The sequence below is a fragment of the Nematostella vectensis genome, chromosome 12, assembly GCF_932526225.1.
Source record: "Nematostella vectensis chromosome 12, jaNemVect1.1, whole genome shotgun sequence".
In the NCBI taxonomy this organism is placed as follows: domain Eukaryota; kingdom Metazoa; phylum Cnidaria; class Anthozoa; order Actiniaria; family Edwardsiidae; genus Nematostella; species Nematostella vectensis.
This window is the reverse complement of record NC_064045.1, coordinates 6,423,654-6,444,914: the sequence shown is the minus strand read 5'-3', so window position 1 is coordinate 6,444,914 and position 21,261 is coordinate 6,423,654. Positions and strand designations below refer to the sequence as shown.

General features: G+C 43.1%; 1 protein-coding gene and 1 long non-coding RNA gene across 2 annotated transcripts in view; one reads left to right on the top strand and one right to left on the bottom strand.

Annotated features, from left to right (window-relative positions):
* Nucleotides 1-21,261, top strand: part of LOC5508305 (WD repeat-containing protein 90) — a 39,503-nt gene that overhangs the window by 4,525 nt on the left and 13,717 nt on the right. The window contains exons 7-19 of the mRNA XM_032377084.2: nucleotides 2,632-2,691; nucleotides 3,159-3,227; nucleotides 3,772-3,882; nucleotides 4,260-4,405; nucleotides 4,758-4,815; nucleotides 5,304-5,422; nucleotides 6,010-6,165; nucleotides 6,671-6,888; nucleotides 7,170-7,240; nucleotides 8,116-8,274; nucleotides 17,723-17,942; nucleotides 18,494-18,681; nucleotides 20,857-21,021. Coding sequence (XP_032232975.1) covers nucleotides 2,632-2,691; nucleotides 3,159-3,227; nucleotides 3,772-3,882; nucleotides 4,260-4,405; nucleotides 4,758-4,815; nucleotides 5,304-5,422; nucleotides 6,010-6,165; nucleotides 6,671-6,888; nucleotides 7,170-7,240; nucleotides 8,116-8,274; nucleotides 17,723-17,942; nucleotides 18,494-18,681; nucleotides 20,857-21,021 — 1,740 coding nt within the window. The remainder of the gene's footprint in view (nucleotides 1-2,631; nucleotides 2,692-3,158; nucleotides 3,228-3,771; nucleotides 3,883-4,259; nucleotides 4,406-4,757; nucleotides 4,816-5,303; nucleotides 5,423-6,009; nucleotides 6,166-6,670; nucleotides 6,889-7,169; nucleotides 7,241-8,115; nucleotides 8,275-17,722; nucleotides 17,943-18,493; nucleotides 18,682-20,856; nucleotides 21,022-21,261) is intronic.
* On the bottom strand, nucleotides 3,535-5,392 carry LOC116615458. Its single transcript, XR_004294941.2, has 2 exons — nucleotides 5,253-5,392; nucleotides 3,535-4,817 (listed from the first exon to the last, which is right to left on the bottom strand). It is a non-coding gene; the product is annotated as an uncharacterized LOC116615458 (long non-coding RNA).

Here is a 21,261-nt window from a genome sequence, read left to right as displayed (position 1 = left end):
CCGGTAATTGCTCAGTTGAGGCTAGATACAGTGCCGGTAATTGCTCAGTTGAGGCTAGATACAGTGCCGGTAATTGCTCAGTTGAGGCTAGATACAGTGCCGGTAATTGCTCAGTTGAGTCTAGATACAGTGCCGGTAATTGCTCTGTTGACGCTAGATACAGTGCCGGTAATTGCTCAGTTGAGGCTAGATACAGTGCCGGTAATTGCTCAGTTGAGGCTAGATAAAGTGCCGGTAATTGCTCAGTTGAGGCTAGATACAGTGCCGGTAATTACTCTGTTGAGGCTAGATACAGTGCCGGTAATTGCTCAGTTGAGGCTAGATACAGTGCCGGTAATTGCTCAGTTGAGGCTAGATACAGTGCAGGTAATTGCTCAGTTGAGGCTAGATACAGTGCCGGTAATTGCTCTGTTGAGGCTAGATACAGTGCCGGTAATTGCTCAGTTGAGGCTAGATACAGTGCCGGTAATTGCTCTGTTGAGGCTAGATACAGTGCCGGTAATTGCTTAGTTGAGGCTAGATACAGTGCCGGTAATTGCTCTGTTGAGGCTAGATACAGTGCCGGTAATTGCTCTGTTGAGGCTAGATACAGTGCCGGTAATTGCTCAGTTGAGGCTAGATACAGTGCCGGTAATTGCTCTGTTGAGGCTAGATACAGTGCCGGTAATTGCTCTGTTGAGGCTAGATACAGTGCCGGTAATTGCTCTGTTGAGGCTAGATACAGTGCCGGTAATTGCTCTGTTGAGGCTAGATACAGATCCGGTAATTGCTCAGTTGAGGCTAGATACAGTGCCGGTAATTGCTCTGTTGAGGCTTGATACAGTGCCGGTAATTGCTCTGTTGAGGCTAGATACAGTGCCGGTAATTGCTCTGTTGAGGCTAGATACAGTGCCGGTAATTGCTCTGTTGAGGCTAGATACAGTGCCGGTAATTGCTCTGTTGAGGCTAGATACAGATCCGGTAATTGCTCAGTTGAGGCTAGATACAGTGCCGGTAATTGCTCTGTTGAGGCTAGATACAGTGCCGGTAATTGCTCTGTTGAGGCTAGATACAGATCCGGTAATTGCTCAGTTGAGGCTAGATACAGTGCCGGTAATTGCTCTGTTGAGGCTAGATACAGTGCCGGTAATTGCTCTGTTGAGGCTAGATACAGTGCCGGTAATTGCTCTGTTGAGGCTAGATACAGTGCCGGTAATTGCTCAGTTGAGGCTAGATACAGTGCCGGTAATTGCTCAGTTGAGGCTAGATACAGTGCCGGTAATTGCTCTGTTGAGGCTAGATACAGTGCCGGTAATTGCTCTGTTGAGGCTAGATACAGTGCCGGTAATTGCTCAGTTGAGGCTAGATACAGTGCCGGTAATTGCTCAGTTGAGTCTAGATACAGTGCCGGTAATTGCTCTGTTGAGGCTAGATACAGTGCCGGTAATTGCTCTGTTGAGGCTAGATACAGTGCCGGTAATTGCTCTGTTGAGGCTAGATACAGTGCCGGTAATTGCTCTGTTGAGGCTAGATACAGTGCAGGTAATTGCTCAGTTGAGGCTAGATACAGTGCCGGTAATTGCTCAGTTGAGGCTAGATACAGTGCCAGTAATTGCTCAGTTGAGGCTAGATACAGTGCCGGTAATTGCTCTGTTGACGCTAGATACAGTGCCGGTAATTGCTCAGTTGAGGCTAGATACAGTGCCGGTAATTGCTCAGTTGAGGCTAGGTACAGTGCCAGTAATTGCTCAGTTGAGGCTAGATACAGTGCCGGTAATTGCTCTGTTGACGCTAGATACAGTGCCGGTAATTGCTCAGTTGAGGCTAGATACAGTGCCGGTAATTGCTCAGTTGAGGCTAGATACAGTGCCGGTAATTGCTCAGTTTAGTCTAGATACAGTGCCGGTAATTGCTCTGTTGAGGCTAGATACAGTGCCGGTAATTGCTCAGTTGAGGCTAGATACAGTGCCGGTAATTGCTCTGTTGAGGCTAGATACAGTGCCGGTAATTGCTCAGTTGAGGCTAGATACAGTGCCGGTAATTGCTCAGTTGAGGCTAGATACAGTGCCGGTAATTGCTCAGTTGAGTCTAGATACAGTGCCGGTAATTGCTCTGTTGAGGCTAGATACAGTGCCGGTAATTGCTCTGTTGAGGCTAGATACAGTGCCGGTAATTGCTCTGTTGAGGCTAGATACAGTGCCGGTAATTGCTCTGTTGAGGCTAGATACAGTGCCGGTAATTGCTCAGTTGAGGCTAGATACAGTGCCGGTAATTGCTCTGTTGAGGCTAGATACAGTGCCGGTAATTGCTCAGTTGAGGCTAGATACAGTGCCGGTAATTGCTCAGTTGAGTCTAGATACAGTGCCGGTAATTGCTCAGTTGAGGCTAGATACAGTGCCGGTAATTGCTCTGTTGAGGCTAGATACAGTGCCGGTAATTGCTATGTTGAGGCTAGATACAGTGCCGGTAATTGCTATGTTGAGGCTAGGTAAAGGGCTGTTAATTTCTCTGTTGAGGCTAGGTAAAGGGCTGTTAATTGCTCTGTTGAGGCTAGGTATAGTGCTGTTGATTGCTTCCTAGAAGCCAGGTAGTGTCTGTATTTCTGTAAGTATCTATAAGGTATGTATGGTATTTATATTTTATTTGTTACAGACACAGGAAGTGCACCCTACAAATGCTCCAGTAAAGATAGCAAGGCCTGCCAACTTTAAGGTACTCACCATCAGCCATTTACCAGATGTGTAATTTGAGCATTAGGCTTTTATGGAGTTGGTTTTCAGCTATTTTGGAATTTTGGAGTTTTGGAATTTTGCTTGTTACGTGATAAAGCTTGAAGCTACATTTCTGGTTAAAGGGCTTGTGATATAAAGTGGTTTAATTAAAAAATAAGACGTCTGTAAACTAATGCTGCCTTGTCAAAGCCTTACTTTCACCACCAAATTCACTAGGACTGCTTTGATATGGAGAACAAATATTTTGATTAGTACACCAATACACAGTAGCATTTGAAAATGTTACCACAGGTATCTGGTACAGTATCTAGTAGTACTGTAGCTTGTATGAGACAGCATACTGTATCATAATATATTGTGTTAAGGTACTGTATGTAAGAATTCAAATCCTATTGAACATCTATGATCTTTACAATGAAGTGGGTATGCATAAATTATTTCTTCCAGAGCTTGAAACCTGATCCTATTCTGTCTCTGAAGAGAATAATTGGTTTTGGTGGTGGAACCTTTAAAGAGGTCAGTATGAAATATGAAATAAAATGATCAGATGCGCTCCTAATGAGACTGGCCTGTAGACACATCAGTGTGTAGAAGCTGACTGGTCCATGTATGTACCTTACATACAATAATTGGTCTGTAAGCATTGTTACTAGCATTCCTAGCAGTTATCTTTGTCCCCCAATACAGGTTAATAGTGCTGTTATAGACAGGACCCTTGCTTAACACCCTAATCTGAAACCAGGCTCTCTTAAAATTACAAGCTGGACAAGCTACTATGCAATTGACCAGATAAATCAAGCGATTAATAATAATAAAAAGAGTCTTTCGTGGTCATCACGTTTTTCGTTTGTTTGCTATTACATGTCACGTTAAGTTATGTGCTAGTATTTTTATTGTATTATCATTGTTTTTGTATATGTTGTCGCCCGTTATCGTTCTCACGCATCAGCCTGCGCTGACTGCCAATTGCCGGATTAGCTCGCTAGTGGCAATTAAGTTATTTAAAGATTTAAAGATTTGGTGGGAATAACTAAAAGTCTTCCTATTGATCTATTCACAGGCCCTGTGGACAAAAAGTGGCAGCCATATTGTTTACCCATGTCATGCCATCATAATTACTATGGACGTGTCCACAGCGCAACAGGAATTTTTTCTTGGCCACACCGATAAGGTTAGATTAGGATTTGCTTTTCTTCTTGTGAGAAGACATTGTCATGTTGAACTCTTAGGATGCACGGTGATGCATAGGAGGACTTCCAGACATATATTGGAACTCTGATAACTCCCAGTTAGATTCCATTTGAACTTATTTGTGTCTATTGTAAGAGTTCAAGTTAACAAGGTCCTGTGCTATAATACTCAATGTAGCAGCAGCAAGAAAATATGATGCAAAGTGCATACAGTACTGACAGAAAGTAATGCAACTGAGAGATAAAAAGAGATAAAAAGAAACACAAGCATAATGTAGTTCTCTGAGATAGATAAAGAACACAAAGTTGTTGTCAGAGATTTATCAAAGGTCAGGTGTGAGAGATATCTTCTTTTCAGGTGTCAGCCCTTGCGTTTGATGGGAGCACCAGTTTGCTGGCCTCCGCCCAGGCCGGTACTCCGTCTGTGGTCCGACTGTGGAAGTACCATACTAGGAAATGTGTGGCAATGTTCCGAGCACAGGTCCTGAATATCTTCTGTCTCAGGTATTAACAGAGCAGTAAGATACATTTAAAACTTGTATATAAAAAAATAGTTTGCAAGTTAGCTAACTTGCATTCAAGACATGTTCAGATTTGATGCAATTCAACACAAGTGGACACAAGTCAAAGCAATTTGCTGGCCAAACAAAAGTTGTCACAAGTTGCAACAACTTATGTTTTGTTGGACCAGGGCTTTAAAACAGTATTGACCCTCCTTGAGTGAGCTCTAGTTATTTGTACCATTTTGATTTCAATATTTGACAGCTCTGCATCTAACTACAATGGAAGGGGTATTGATGGTCCTCATCTATCCTGGAAACATGACACTGATGGTGGTAATGTTCTTGTTTATCAGTTTGTCATACAGCGGGAACATCCTATGTGCTGTTGGCAGGGATACCCATGCTAAGCAGGTCTGTAAGATAATAAACAACCCTTTTAGCTGGTTGTCAATGGTCCCACTTCTACAAAAACAAAGGAGTTTGTTTATAGCCATCTTGCAATTTTTTTTTTAACTTTTTGTTTGATTCAGAAATAGCCTGGTTTTGGTAGTTTTCTTTTTATCTGCAAAAAGGTCGTAAACAAAGTCTTATCTGCCAAAGCTTTGCTTTTATGCTCAAAATCATCTGGATAAATGCCAACTGGGATCATGGGATATAAAGGTGGCAAAACACAATTTTCCATACATACATGTGTATCTTGTTAATGTATGGGACATCTGGGAGCAGGAAGATTAATAATATAATTTGAAATGATTGATCTTTGCAGTACTGAAAGGCAGTCTAGTTTCTGCCGTTTCTGCCTTGCTTATTGTTTGTCCATTGCTTTGAAGGAAAGAGAGGGAGGTTACCATAATGGAAGATGATGATTTGTCTAATAAGGTGATCTTCTCTCTCTCCAGCTTGTAGTTGTATGGGATGCATCCGTTGCTGTTAGGGGAGGGGAGGTCAGCATTTTAGCCAAAGCTCACACTGATGTGGACATCAAGAGAATGAAAATAGCTGAGTTTGATGATAGCAGGTATGTGTTACAAGATTGTGTGACAATGGCAGGTATGTGAAACAAGATTATGTGACAATGGCAGGTATGTGACACAAGATTGTGTGGCAATGGCAGGTATGTGACACAAGATTGTGTGACAGTGGCAGGTATGTGACACAAGATTGTGTGACAATGGCAGGTATGTGACACAAGATTGTGTGGCAATGGCAGGGATGTGACACGAGATTGTGTGACAATGTCAGGAACTATGTGTCACAAGAGTGTGTGACAATGGCAGGTATGTGTCACAAGATTGTGTGACAACGTCAGGTATGCGACACAAGAGTGTGTGACGGTAGCAGGTACATTAAGTGACAAGAGTGTGTGACGATAGCAGGTATGTGACAGAATTTAGTGGCAAGCTAGTAATCCTCACATGCTTTCGGTTGGCATTGTAGCAAGAAACGAAAAAGTAAGATAAAGAATATGGAGTATTCTTGAGAGTGTTTAGCATATTTTAGTATGACAGACTGATGCAGGCTGATGGCTGTTGTCCCGATTCCAAGAACTTAACAAAATGATTTGTTGTTGTAAAAGTGTCAAGAAACTACGTATTTCCTATTTAGGATGGTATCGTGTGGTGTGGACAACATCCGGTTTTGGCGCCTGCGCAATGGGTCTGCCCGGTCTTGTCCAGTAGAGCTCAGGCAGTATGGGCCGGCCGACTTCACAGATGTCGCTTTTGGTGTGGCAGATGCAAGAGACCCTGCAGAGAGAAAAATGTAAGATGGGGGAGGGGAGGGAAAGACATCTGTTGCTTTATTATGGAATATGCTGTGTGGGAAGATTTCTTTATGATCTTTTTTCTCTGGTAAATTCTTTTCTATTGTTATAAAACTGAAAAATATTGTGCTGGCATTGCTCTGCTGAGCTAGTGAAAGAATTTAAACATGAAGTGCTAGTGCATTTTACTGTTACAATTCAGGCATTGGCAATGTAAAAAAACAGTATTTACTTTATCTAAAAATGCTGTTCTTGTAGAACAGAACATGTAAAATGTAAACAGTTTTCTTTTCTCATACGTTTTGTTGAAAGGTCTTAATATTTGTGTTCAGTTTACCATGAGTGCAATAAGCATGGTTGCTCTAAAAACTTTTACTCCTATTATTGTTTTGATTGTTTACTAAACGAGATGGATTTAATTCAGCATCTTTGAACTACTGTATGCCTTTTCATCAACACCATAAATACTACGTCCACATTTAAATACTCCCAATTTCTTTCTAGCTACTGCAGCACGACCACTGGAAGCATCTTCCAAGTGGACTACCAAAAGATCGTGCTGGACCGCGTCTACAAGCTCCTCCCCATTGGGGGTATCCATAGCAACACGTCCATGTCAATCAATGCCCTTGTTGTCAACGAGGCTTTTTGTGTGACAGGGTCTGACGATGGATACCTTAGGCTGTGGCCACTTGATTTTAGAAGTGTGTTTCTTGAAGCTGGTAAGATAAATCAGGGAGAGCTAATGATGATGTAATACAAAAAACCTGGATCCGACTTGCTTGGAGGATTATTTTAGATAATAAAAATTCTGATTTGGGGGGATGTTTTGCCTCCTTTAGCTCATATGGTTTTTGAGACAAGTGTTTAATCCGTGGCTTTTAGAATGATGAAAGTTGGATTTGCGATACTTAACATTGTATTAATGAATTTCTTTTCAATTTTTTGTTATCTGTTATCATGCAATTAAATGTTGTGAGCTCATAATTCCCTTTTCTTGCAGAGCATGAAGGTCCGGTTTCTACTGTGGATGTCACCCTCGATGGCCTGTATATCTTGGCCGGTACCACAACGGTGAGCGGGGCAAATAGCCTAAACACTCTATTATACATCAGGCCCGTAGACAGGGGGAGTTCGAGGACGAACCCCCCCCCCACCCCCACCCGGCTTGAAGGTCCGCTCAGAGCAAATAAAAATATATAACGTTTGGCTGGAGATATAGCGTGCACATCAATATGTCTTTAAAATAACTATAAAAATCTTTTTATAATAATTATCTTTATTATTATCGCTATATGTTAAAAAGTACCCTATTAATAACATTTCAAATACAAGTTGATAATACAGTTGATTGCCTAATGTTATAAGGTGAGGAGAGGGGTATACCGGAAATTTGGTCCTCTGAATTGAAAAACGAACCACCCCGCTCAAAATCCTGGCTACGGGCCTGTACGTTTGGCTTCTTTAAGTACCTGCTTATTTCAGGAAAAGTTTTTTTTCCAGTATTTACACAACGTGTTTCCCCCACCCCCTACAAAGGTCACAGATGCCATGAATTGATTAATGTTTACTACTGTTGTCTCTATTGGCAATGACAATTGGTGCCCTTTTACATTTACACTAAGAAAGAACCATTTGTATACTCTTGGGAACATATAACTTTTTATTTTTATGCTTGTTCGGGAAAGAAAATAGGCTCAAAGAATGTCGATCAACCACTTCAAAAAAAATAATCTATTAATGAAGTCTCTGATATGTTATTGACGGTATTTGATTGAAATCTTGGTTACTCGCTTGAATTAGCCGATGGAAATAGATTCTTTGTGTGACTTGCCATTGAGCGGGAGCATAAAATGGCGGCGTGATTGGCCTTCTTTAATAGAGGGGGTTGGGAGTTTGCCATAATTAACACTTATCTATAACTTCATAACCTTATCTTATGTTGGCAGGGTAACCTAGGGGTCCTGAATGCGTCGACTCGTTCATACACCACCCTCATGAGGTCCCACACAAGTACCATCACCTCCATGGACCTGGACCCCATGCGGAGGCACATGGGCACGGTATCCGCAGATGGGACTATCAGAATATGGGACCTTGACACCCAAGTAAGAAAAGGTTTCAAAACGAGGTTCCGGTATCAATGACTAAGACCACCCTTTTGTACATTTTTACCATTCATTGGCATGGCTAACATTGTCTTGAAAACTTTTGGCTTGAATTCCTTTAAAAAGCTGTTTATTGTAAAACATAACACCTTTTATTATTTGAGATGCCCTTTAATCGTTGTGGAGGAAGAAAAAGCTTTAAATTTTTGATATTGCATACTTTTTTCTGAAAATTTTTAGAATGTGCACGCAGTCGACCATGTGTGCAACAGTGACGGTTGGTCTCGGGTGGTCACGGGCGAGTTTTAGAGAGATTTGCATAATACACTACACTCTTTTTATATAAGAGCGTCTAATTTTCCGTTAAGTCTGGGTCGTTCTTATTCTTGGGCATTTTAAGGCTTAAAATGTTATTAAGGATGTTCTCAGTGTATATACAATAACAATATACCCTGTGAAGTATTACAAAAGAATGAGACAAATTCAATCTTCAAGGTTGTTTTTATGAACACAATTTGATTCTGCCTCGGCATGTTCTTAGCATGTTTTTGGAATTCAGTAGAATCTCAGGATGGACGTTCTTACTGAAAGGGTCTTATTTCTGACGCTCTCTAATGCACTATCGTCTATAACCTAGCTCTTTTATTCCTCGCCCTCTAATGATTTATCGTTTATAACCCAGCTCTTTTATTCTTCGCTCTCTAATGCACTATCGTCTATAACCCAGCTCTTTTATTATTTTCTTGTTAATGCACTATCGTCTATAACCCAGCTCTTTTATTCCCCGCCCTCTAATGCACTATCGTCTATAACCCAGCTCTTTTATTCCTCGCCCTCTAATGCACTATCGTCTATAACCCAGCTGTTTCCTTCCTCGCCCTTTAATGCACTATCGTCTATAACCCAGCTCTTTTATTCCTCGCCCTCTAATGCACTATCGTCTATAACCCAACTCTTTCATTCCTCGCCCTTTAATGCACTATCGTATATAACCCAGCTCTTTTATTCCTCGCTCTCTAATGATCTATCGTCTATAACCCAGCTCTTTTATTCCTCGCCCTCTAATGCACTATCGTCTATAACCCAGCTCTTTAATTTCTTTCTTTCTAATGCACTATCGTCTATAACCCAGCTCTTTTATTCCTCGCCCTCTAATGCACTATCGTCTATAACCCAGCTCTTTTATTCCTCGCCCTCTAATGCACTATCGTCTATAACCCAGCTCTTTCCTTCTTCGCCCTCTAATGCACTATCGTCTATAACCCAGCTCTTTTATTCCTCGCTCTATAATGCACCATCGTCTATAACCCAGCTCTTTCCTTCCTCGCCCTCTAATGCACTATCGTCTATAACCCAGCTCTTTCCTTCCTCGCTCTCTAATGCACTATCGTCTATAACCCAGCTCTTTCCTTCCTCGCTCTCTAATGCACTATCGTCTATAACCCAGCTCTTTCCTTCCTCGCCCTCTAATGCACTATCGTCTATAACCCAGCTCTTTCCTTCCTCGCCCTCTAATGCACTATCGTCTATAACCCAGCTCTTTTATTCCTCGCCCTCTAATGCACTATCGTCTATAACCCAGCTCTTTCCTTCCTCGCCCTCTAATGCACTATCGTCTATAACCCAGCTCTTTCCTTCCTCGCCCTCTAATGCACTATCGTCTATAACCCAGCTCTTTCCTTCCTCGCCCTCTAATGCACTATCGTCTATAACCCAGCTCTTTTATTCCTCGCTCTCTAATGCACTATCGTCTATAACCCAGCTCTTTCATTCCTCGCCCTCTAATGCACTATCGTCTATAACCCAGCTCTTTCCTTCCTCGCCCTCTAATGCACTATCATCTATAACCCAGCTCTTTCCTTCCTCGCTCTCTAATCCACTATCGTCTATAACCCAGCTCGTTCCTTCCTCGCCCTCTAATGCACTATCGTCTATAACCCAGCTCTTTTATTCCTCGCCCTCTAATGCACTATCGTATATAACCCAGCTCTTTTATTCCTCGACCTCTAATGCACTATCGTCTATAACCCAGCTCTTTCCTTCCTCGCCTTCTTATGCACTATCGTCTATAACCCAGCTCTTTCCTTCCTCGCCCTCTAATGCACTATCTTCTATAACCCAGCTCTTTTATTCCTCGCTCTCTAATGCACTATCGTCTATAACCCAGTTTTTTCATTCCTCGCCCTCTAATGCACTATCGTCTATAACCCAGCTGTTTCCTTCGTCGCCCTCCAATGTACTATCGTCTATAACCCAGCTCTTTCCTTCCTCGCTCTCTAATGCACTATCGTCTATAACCCAGCTCGTTCCTTCCTCGCCCTCTAATGCACTATCGTCTATAACCCAGCTCTTTTATTCCTCGCTCTCTAATGCGCTATTGTCCGTAACCCAGCTCTTTCCTTCCTCGCCCTCTAATGCACTATCGTCTATAACCCAGCTCTTTCCTTCCTCACCCTCTAATGCACTATCGTCTATAACCCAGCTCTTTCCTTCCTCGCCCTCTAATTCACTATCGTCTATAACCCAGCTCTTTTATTCCTCGCCCTCTAATGCACTATCGTCTATAACCCAGCTCTTTTATTCCTCGCCCTCTAATGCACTATCGTCTATAACCCAGCTCTTTCCTTCCTCGCTCTCTAATGCACTATCGTCTATAACCCAGCTCTTTTATTCCTCGCCCTCTAATGCACTATCGTCTATAACCTAGCTCTTTTATTCCTCGCCCTCTAATGATTTATCGTTTATAACCCAGCTCTTTTATTCTTCGCTCTCTAATGCACTATCGTCTATAACCCAGCTCTTTTATTATTTTCTTGTTAATGCACTATCGTCTATAACCCAGCTCTTTTATTCCCCGCCCTCTAATGCACTATCGTCTATAACCCAGCTCTTTTATTCCTCGCCCTCTAATGCACTATCGTCTATAACCCAGCTGTTTCCTTCCTCGCCCTTTAATGCACTATCGTCTATAACCCAGCTCTTTTATTCCTCGCCCTCTAATGCACTATCGTCTATAACCCAACTCTTTCATTCCTCGCCCTTTAATGCACTATCGTATATAACCCAGCTCTTTTATTCCTCGCTCTCTAATGATCTATCGTCTATAACCCAGCTCTTTTATTCCTCGCCCTCTAATGCACTATCGTCTATAACCCAGCTCTTTAATTTCTTTCTTTCTAATGCACTATCGTCTATAACCCAGCTCTTTTATTCCTCGCCCTCTAATGCACTATCGTCTATAACCCAGCTCTTTTATTCCTCGCCCTCTAATGCACTATCGTCTATAACCCAGCTCTTTCCTTCTTCGCCCTCTAATGCACTATCGTCTATAACCCAGCTCTTTTATTCCTCGCTCTATAATGCACCATCGTCTATAACCCAGCTCTTTCCTTCCTCGCCCTCTAATGCACTATCGTCTATAACCCAGCTCTTTCCTTCCTCGCTCTCTAATGCACTATCGTCTATAACCCAGCTCTTTCCTTCCTCGCTCTCTAATGCACTATCGTCTATAACCCAGCTCTTTCCTTCCTCGCCCTCTAATGCACTATCGTCTATAACCCAGCTCTTTCCTTCCTCGCCCTCTAATGCACTATCGTCTATAACCCAGCTCTTTTATTCCTCGCCCTCTAATGCACTATCGTCTATAACCCAGCTCTTTCCTTCCTCGCCCTCTAATGCACTATCGTCTATAACCCAGCTCTTTCCTTCCTCGCCCTCTAATGCACTATCGTCTATAACCCAGCTCTTTCCTTCCTCGCCCTCTAATGCACTATCGTCTATAACCCAGCTCTTTTATTCCTCGCTCTCTAATGCACTATCGTCTATAACCCAGCTCTTTCATTCCTCGCCCTCTAATGCACTATCGTCTATAACCCAGCTCTTTCCTTCCTCGCCCTCTAATGCACTATCATCTATAACCCAGCTCTTTCCTTCCTCGCTCTCTAATCCACTATCGTCTATAACCCAGCTCGTTCCTTCCTCGCCCTCTAATGCACTATCGTCTATAACCCAGCTCTTTTATTCCTCGCCCTCTAATGCACTATCGTATATAACCCAGCTCTTTTATTCCTCGACCTCTAATGCACTATCGTCTATAACCCAGCTCTTTCCTTCCTCGCCTTCTTATGCACTATCGTCTATAACCCAGCTCTTTCCTTCCTCGCCCTCTAATGCACTATCTTCTATAACCCAGCTCTTTTATTCCTCGCTCTCTAATGCACTATCGTCTATAACCCAGTTTTTTCATTCCTCGCCCTCTAATGCACTATCGTCTATAACCCAGCTGTTTCCTTCGTCGCCCTCCAATGTACTATCGTCTATAACCCAGCTCTTTCCTTCCTCGCTCTCTAATGCACTATCGTCTATAACCCAGCTCGTTCCTTCCTCGCCCTCTAATGCACTATCGTCTATAACCCAGCTCTTTTATTCCTCGCTCTCTAATGCGCTATTGTCCGTAACCCAGCTCTTTCCTTCCTCGCCCTCTAATGCACTATCGTCTATAACCCAGCTCTTTCCTTCCTCACCCTCTAATGCACTATCGTCTATAACCCAGCTCTTTCCTTCCTCGCCCTCTAATTCACTATCGTCTATAACCCAGCTCTTTTATTCCTCGCCCTCTAATGCACTATCGTCTATAACCCAGCTCTTTTATTCCTCGCCCTCTAATGCACTATCGTCTATAACCCAGCTCTTTCCTTCCTCGCTCTCTAATGCACTATCGTCTATAACCCAGCTCTTTTATTCCTCGCCCTCTAATGCACTATCGTCTATAACCCAGCTCTTTCCTTCCTCGCCCTTTAATGCACTATCGTCTATAACCCAGCTCTTTAATTTCTTTCTTTCTAATGCACTATCGTCTATAACCCAGCTCTTTTATTCCTCGCCCTCTAATGCACTATCGTCTATAACCCAGCTCTTTTATTCCTCGCCCTCTAATGCACTATCGTCTATAACCCAGCTCTTTCCTTCTTCGCCCTCTAATGCACTATCGTCTATAACCCAGCTCTTTTATTCCTCGCTCTATAATGCACCATCGTCTATAACCCAGCTCTTTCCTTCCTCGCCCTCTAATGCACTATCGTCTATAACCCAGCTCTTTCCTTCCTCGCTCTCTAATGCACTATCGTCTATAACCCAGCTCTTTCCTTCCTCGCTCTCTAATGCACTATCGTCTATAACCCAGCTCTTTCCTTCCTCGCCCTCTAATGCACTATCGTCTATAACCCAGCTCTTTCCTTCCTCGCCCTCTAATGCACTATCGTCTATAACCCAGCTCTTTCCTTCCTCTCCCTCTAATGCACTATCGTCTATAACCCAGCTCTTTCCTTCCTCGCCCTCTAATGCACTATCGTCTATAACCCAGCTCTTTTATTCCTCGCCCTCTAATGCACTATCGTCTATAACCCAGCTCTTTCCTTCCTCGCCCTCTAATGCACTATCGTCTATAACCCAGCTCTTTCCTTCCTCGCCCTCTAATGCACTATCGTCTATAACCCAGCTCTTTCCTTCCTCGCCCTCTAATGCACTGTCGTCTATAACCCAGCTCTTTTATTCCTCGCTCTCTAATGCACTATCGTCTATAACCCAGCTCTTTCATTCCTCGCCCTCTAATGCACTATCGTCTATAACCCAGCTCTTTCCTTCCTCGCCCTCTAATGCACTATCATCTATAACCCAGCTCTTTCCTTCCTCGCTCTCTAATGCACTATCGTCTATAACCCAGCTCGTTCCTTCCTCGCCCTCTAATGCACTATCGTCTATAACCCAGCTCTTTTATTCCTCGCCCTCTAATGCACTATCGTATATAACCCAGCTCTTTTATTCCTCGACCTCTAATGCACTATCGTCTATAACCCAGCTCTTTCCTTCCTCGCCTTCTTATGCACTATCGTCTATAACCCAGCTCTTTCCTTCCTCGCCCTCTAATGCACTATCTTCTATAACCCAGCTCTTTTATTCCTCGCTCTCTAATGCACTATCGTCTATAACCCAGCTCTTTTATTCCTCGCCCTCTAATGCACTATCGTCTATAACCCAGGTTTTTCCTTCCTCGCCCTTTAATGCACTATCGTCTATAACCCAGCTCTTTCCTTCCTCGCCCTCTAATGCACTATCGTCTATAACCCAGCTCTTTCCTTCCTCGCCCTCTAATGCACTATCGTCTATAACCCAACTCTTTCATTCCTCGCCCTTTAATGCACTATCGTATATATCCCAGCTCTTTTATTCCTCGCTCTCTAATGATCTATCGTCTATAACCCAGCTCTTTCATTCCTCGCCCTCTAATGCACTATCGTCTATAACCCAGCTCTTTTATTCCTCGCCCTTTAATGCACTATCGTCTATAACCCAGCTCTTTCCTTCCTCGCCCTCTAATGCACTATCGTCTATAACCCAGCTCTTTCCTTCCTCGCCCTCTAATGCACTATCGTCTATAACCCAACTCTTTCATTCCTCGCCCTTTAATGCACTATCGTATATATCCCAGCTCTTTTATTCCTCGCTCTCTAATGATCTATCGTCTATAACCCAGCTCTTTCATTCCTCGCCCTCTAATGCACTATCGTCTATAACCCAACTCTTTCATTCCTCGCCCTTTAATGCACTATCGTATATATCCCAGCTCTTTTATTCCTCGCTCTCTAATGATCTATCGTCTATAACCCAGCTCTTTCATTCCTCGCCCTCTAATGCACTATCGTCTATAACCCAGCTCTTTTATTCCTCGCCCTTTAATGCACTATCGTCTATAACCCAGCTCTTTCCTTCCTCGCCCTCTAATGCACTATCGTCTATAACCCAGCTCTTTCCTTCCTCGCCCTCTAATGCACTATCGTCTATAACCCAACTCTTTCATTCCTCGCCCTTTAATGCACTATCGTATATATCCCAGCTCTTTTATTCCTCGCTCTCTAATGATCTATCGTCTATAACCCAGCTCTTTCATTCCTCGCCCTCTAATGCACTATCGTCTATAACCCAGCTCTTTAATTTCTTTCTTTCTAATGCACTATCGTCTATAACCCAGCTCTTTTATTCCTCGCCCTCTAATGCACTATCGTCTATAACCCAGCTCTTTAATTTCTTTCTTTCTAATGCACTATCGTCTATAACCCAGCTCTTTCCTTCCTCGCCCTCTAATGCATTATCGTCTATAACCCAGCTCTTTCCTTCCTCGCCCTCTAATGCACTATCGTCTATAACCCAGCTCTTTTATTCCTCGCCCTCTAATGCACTATCGTCTATAACCCAGCTGTTTCCTTCCTCGCCCTTTAATGCACTATCGTCTATAACCCAGCTGTTTCCTTCCTCGCCCTTTAATGCACTATCGTCATCACCCAGCTCTTTCATTCCTCGCCCTCTAATGCACTATCGTCTATAACCCAGCTCTTTCCTTCCTCGCCCTCTAATGCACTATCGTCTATAACCCAGCTCTTTCCTTCCTCGCCCTCTAAGGCACTTTCGTCTATAACCCAGCTCTTTCCTTCCTCGCCCTCTAATGCACTATCGTCTATAACCCAGCTCTTTCCTTCCTCGCCCTCTAATGCACTATCGTCTATAACCCAGCTCTTTCATTCCTCGCCCTCTAATGCACTATTGTCTATAACCCAGCTCTTTCCTTCCTCGCCCTTTAATGCACTTTCGTCTATAACCCAGCTCTTTCCTTCCTCGCCCTCTAATGCACTATCGTCTATAACCCAGCTCTTTCCTTCCTCGCCCTCTAATGCACTATCGTCTATAACCCAGCTCTTTCATTCCTCGCCCTCTAATGCACTATCGTCTATAACCCAGCTGTTTCCTTCCTCTCCCTTTAATGCACTATCGTCTATAACCCAGCTCTTTCCTTCCTCGCCCTTTAATGCACTATCGTCATCACCCAGCTCTTTCATTCCTCGCCCTCTAATGCACTATCGTCTATAACCCAGCTCTTTTATTCCTCGCCCTCTAATGCACTATCGTCTATAACCCAGCTCTTTCCTTCCTCGCCCTCTAATGCACTATCGTCTATAACCCAGCTCTTTCCTTCCTCGCCCTCTAATGCACTATCGTCTATAACCCAGCTCTTTCATTCCTCGCCCTCTTATGCACTATCGTCTATAACCCAGCTCTTTCATTCCTCGCCCTCTAATGCACTATCGTCTATAACCCAGCTCTTTCCTTCCTCGCCCTCTAATGCACTATCGTCTATAACCCAGCTCTTTTATTCCTCGCCCTCTAATGCACTATCGTCTATAACCCAGCTCTTTCCTTCCTCGCCCCCTAATGCACTATCGTCTATAACCCAGCTCTTTCCTTCCTCGCCCTCTAATGCACTATCGTCTATAACCCAGCTCTTTCATTCCTCGCCCTCTAATGCACTATCGTCTATAACCCAGCTCTTTCATTCCTCGCCCTCTAATGCACTATCGTCTATAACCCAGCTCTTTCCTTCCTCGCCCTCTAATGCACTATCGTCTATAACCCAGCTCTCATTCCTCGCTCTCTAATGCACTATCGTCTATAATCCAGCTCTTTTATTCCTCGCCCTCTAATGCACTATCGTCTATAACCCAGCTCTTTCCTTCCTCGCCCTCTAATGCACTATCGTCTATAACCCAGCTCTTTTATTCCTCGCCCTCTAATGCACTATCGTCTATAACCCAGCTCTTTCCTTCCTCGCCCTCTAATGCACTATCGTCTATAACCCAGCTCTTTCATTCCTCGCCTTCTAATGCACTTTCGTCTATAACCCAGCTCTTTCCTTCCTCGCCCTCCAATGCACTATCGTCTATAACCCAGCTTTTTCCTTCCTCGCCCTCTAATGCACTATCGTCTATAACCCAGCTCTTTCCTTCCTCGCCCTCTAATGTACTATCGTCTATAACCCAGCTCTTTACTTCCCCGCTCTCTAATGCACTATCGTCTATAACCCAGCTCTTTTATTCCTCGCCCTCCAATGCACTATCGTCTATAACCCAGCTCTTTCCTTCCTCGCCCTCTAATGCACTATCGTCTATAACCCAGCTCTTTTATTCCTCGCCCTCTAATGCACTATCGTCTATAACCCAGCTCTTTCATTCCTCGCCCTCTAATTCACTATCGTCTATAACCCAGCTCTTTCATTCCTCTCCCTCTAATGCACTATCGTCTATAACCCAGCTCTTTCCTTCCTCGCTCTCTAATGCACTATCGTCTATAACCCAGCTCTTTCATTCCTCGCCCTCTAATTCACTATCGTCTATAACCCAGCTCTTTCATTCCTCTCCCTCTAATGCACTATCGTCTATAACCCAGCTCTTTCCTTCCTCGCCCTCTTATGCACTATCGTCTATAACCCAGCTCTTTCCTTCCTCGCCCTCTAATGCACCATCGTCTATAACCTAGCTCTTTCCTTTCTCGCCCTCTAATGCACCATCGTCTATAACCTAGCTCTTTCCTTTCTCGCCCTCTAATGCACCATCATCTTCAGGCTCAGCTCTATGACTTCCGCGCCCCGGGAGAGGAGCCCTGCAACATTGCCTTCCATCCCACCAACAACAGCTTTGCATGCGGCTTCACGGATGGCACTGTCCGAGTTTTTGACATAGAGACTACCAACCTACTGGCTGAGCACAAACAACACAGGGGGGTAGTGACGGGACTTGTGTTCGCACCGAATGGAGGCTACCTGTACAGTGCTGGTGCTTTAGGTAAATATTGATTAATTTGTTGGCTGATAAAGAGTTTACAGTTTTTTTTTGCACAGCTCAACTAAAAGAGTTGTTGACAGCCACACCTTTTGTTTTCAGCTAAAAGACAAATTATGAGAAGAAATCTAAAAGTAACCGCCTGAAAATAAAGGCTTAAAGCTGCATTGTCACCAGTTTACTTCCGGTCGATCACGTAACAATATCCGATGATTTTTAACGGAAAAAGCGAAAAATATTCCAAAATATTGTAAGCAGTGTGTTTATTGCAAGTTTCTTCGAGGATGTGATTGATAATTTAGAGCGGATGGCATGTTAAATATCTCGGATTTTAATAGATTCTTTTGTCCTTTAACGGTTGAGGTCTCCGTCGGACCTCCGGAAGTAAACTGGTGACAATGAGGCTTTAAGCTTTGTTTCCCAAATTCAGTCGCTTCAACAGCTTCCCAAAATGCTTGTCACACTTGTACTTGGCATATTGATGTTTTACAGAGGCTGATTCCAACGTTGGACCTGAATTGCTAGAAAATGCACTGTTACCTTTGATCTTCCAGGTGCCCTGGCCATGTACAATGCAAGCACCGACGACTACCACCTAGTACGCATGCTCCTGAACATGACTGCAAGGGATGAGGAACTAGGCCCCAGTGCCCTAGCGGTCAGTTATGAGGGCAAGAGACTGGTGTTTGTGGGTCCGTCTGAGTTTACTGTGACAGTGGTGGACGCCAGATCACTTGACGAAGTAAGCAACCTTGATAACTTGAACATCGCGCTAACTCGAATTGATCTCTGTTCCCCTAAAAGTACTCTTTAGCACATAGCAACCTTGATAACTTGAACATCGCGCTAACTCGAATTGATCTCTGTTCCCCTAAAAGTACTCTTTAGCACATAGCAACCTTGATAACTTGAACATCGCGCTAACTCCAATTGATTTCTGTTTCCCTAAAAGTACTCTTTAGCACATAGCAACCCTGATAACTTGGACATCGCGCTAACTCCAATTGATTTCTGTTCCCCTAAACGTACTCTTTAGCACATAGCAACCTTGATAACTTGGACATCGCGCTAACTCCAATTGATTTTTGTTCCCCTAAAAGTACTCTCTAGCACATAGCAACCTTGATAACTTGGACATCGCGCTAACTCCAATTGATTTCTGTTCCCCTAGAAGTACTTTTAAACACAGTGAAACCTTGATAACACAAACATCACGATAACTCGAATCGATCTCTGTTCCAATAAAAGTACTCTTTAGCACATAGCAACCCTGATAACTCGAACATCGCTCAAACTCGAATTGATTTCTGTTTCCTTGGAAGTACAGTTGAAGCTCTCGTAAGCGACCACCTTGGGAAGTGAAAATTGTGGTCGTTAACGGAGCTGGTCTCTTACGAGAGTTTGCTCTCATTAGCGACCACTGGGCGCCAAAAACTTGAAAAATAGGTGTTGGTCGCTTACGGGAGCTTAATCAAAATGGAATCTAAAAGTTATTGTGATAATATTTTTGTTTATTGCTTGATTTCAAAACTAGCTATTTGACTTATCACGAGAGTGAGTTGTTTTATTTAATAGCAATTAATTCTACGCAAAGTAGCTCGTTGTGCTCGTTTATATCGACGACTGAAGCTTTTCGACATGAGAATATCTTCTGCGCATGGCGTCTTTTGTTAGCCGATTTCTAAAGCGTGCATGGCGATTGTAACTGGAAAAAGGATAAATCGTGGAGCTGGCAATGGACTAGAGATTCCTTGCATATATACATTTTCTGGAGACAAAGAAATGTCAATCCCATGGTTGAAATTGAAGTTTAGAAAATTTTAATTATGAAATTCTCTGGCCGCTTACGGGAGCTTAATCAAAATGGAATCTAAAAGTTATTGTGATAATATTTTTGTTTATTGCTTGATTTTAAAACTAGCTATTTGATTTATCACGAGAGTGAGTTGTTTTATTTAATAGCAATTAATTCTACGCAAAGTAGCTCGTTGTGCTCGTTTATATCGACGACTGAAGCTTTTCGACATGAGAATATCTTCTGCGCATGGCGTCTTTTGTTAGCCGGTTTCTAAAGCGTGCATGGCGATTGTAACTGGAAAAAGGATAAATCGTGGAGCTGGCAATGGACTAGAGATTCCTTGCATTTATACATTTTCTGGAGGAAATGTCAATCCCATGGTTGAAATTGAAGTTTAGAAAATTGTAATTATAAAATTCTCTAATGGTTGCCTACTGGAAAGGCAGCTTTTGTGAAACATCACAACATTTCCGCTCTATATGTGATTTCAGCATGCATTGGATATGATGTTTATCAGTTGTTGACTGATGTTGTAAAGCAAAAAATCAATGTGGTCGCTTACGAGAGCTTAAAAATAAAAGAAAATCTCAGTTGGTGGTTTGAAATTGTGGTCGTTAACGGAGCTGGTCGCACCGATAAGTTGGTCGCTTACGAGAGCTTAGAATTACAGAGTTTGTGTGACAATTCAATCGGTGATTCGGGATCGTGGTCGTAATCGGAGCTAGTCGCTTACGAGAGCGGTCGCTCAGAGAGCTTCGACTGTACTTTTCTACACAGTGCAACCTTGATAACTCGAATATCACGTTCATGTCCCCCTTGAAGTACTTATTCAAAAAGGAGTTATTAGAGTAGAAATGACTGAAATTAAGTCCATAGAGATCTTGAAGTTCTGCTCTAGTAAGCAAGTAATTATCCCAGTTCGAGTTATCTTCCTCGATAACTATCTTAATGTAACTATCTCACATTTAATATCACTACCATTACCACCATTAACCGGGCGTTGTAGAAATGTCTTTTTTAATTATCTTTTGACAACATTTATTTCCTAGATTCTCAAACATCACGAAATCTGCACGTTGTAAACACAGCCTGTCTTCTGACTTGACACCTTTTATTCAGATTCTCAGAGTTGATATCACAACCATAGCCACAGATGACCGGCCCGTTGTAGACACAGCTCGACTGGTGACATTTGCCCCACCTGAGCTCAAACAGCTGCTTGTGGTCACCTCGTCAAACAGACTCCTTAAGATGGACTCATCAACCGGGTTATTGCTTAGCGAGGTAAGCTTCTGACTTTCTCCACTTCCTTCTTCCTCATCAAACAGGCTTCTTAAGATGGACTCATCAACCGGGTTATTGCTTAGCTAGGCTTAGGTAAGCTTCTCACTTCCTTCTTCCTCGTCAAACAGACTCCTTAAGATGGACTCATCAACCGGGTTATTGCTTAGCGAGGTAAGCTTCTGACTTTCTCCACTTCCTTCTTCCTCATCAAACAGGCTTCTTAAGAAGGACTCATCAACC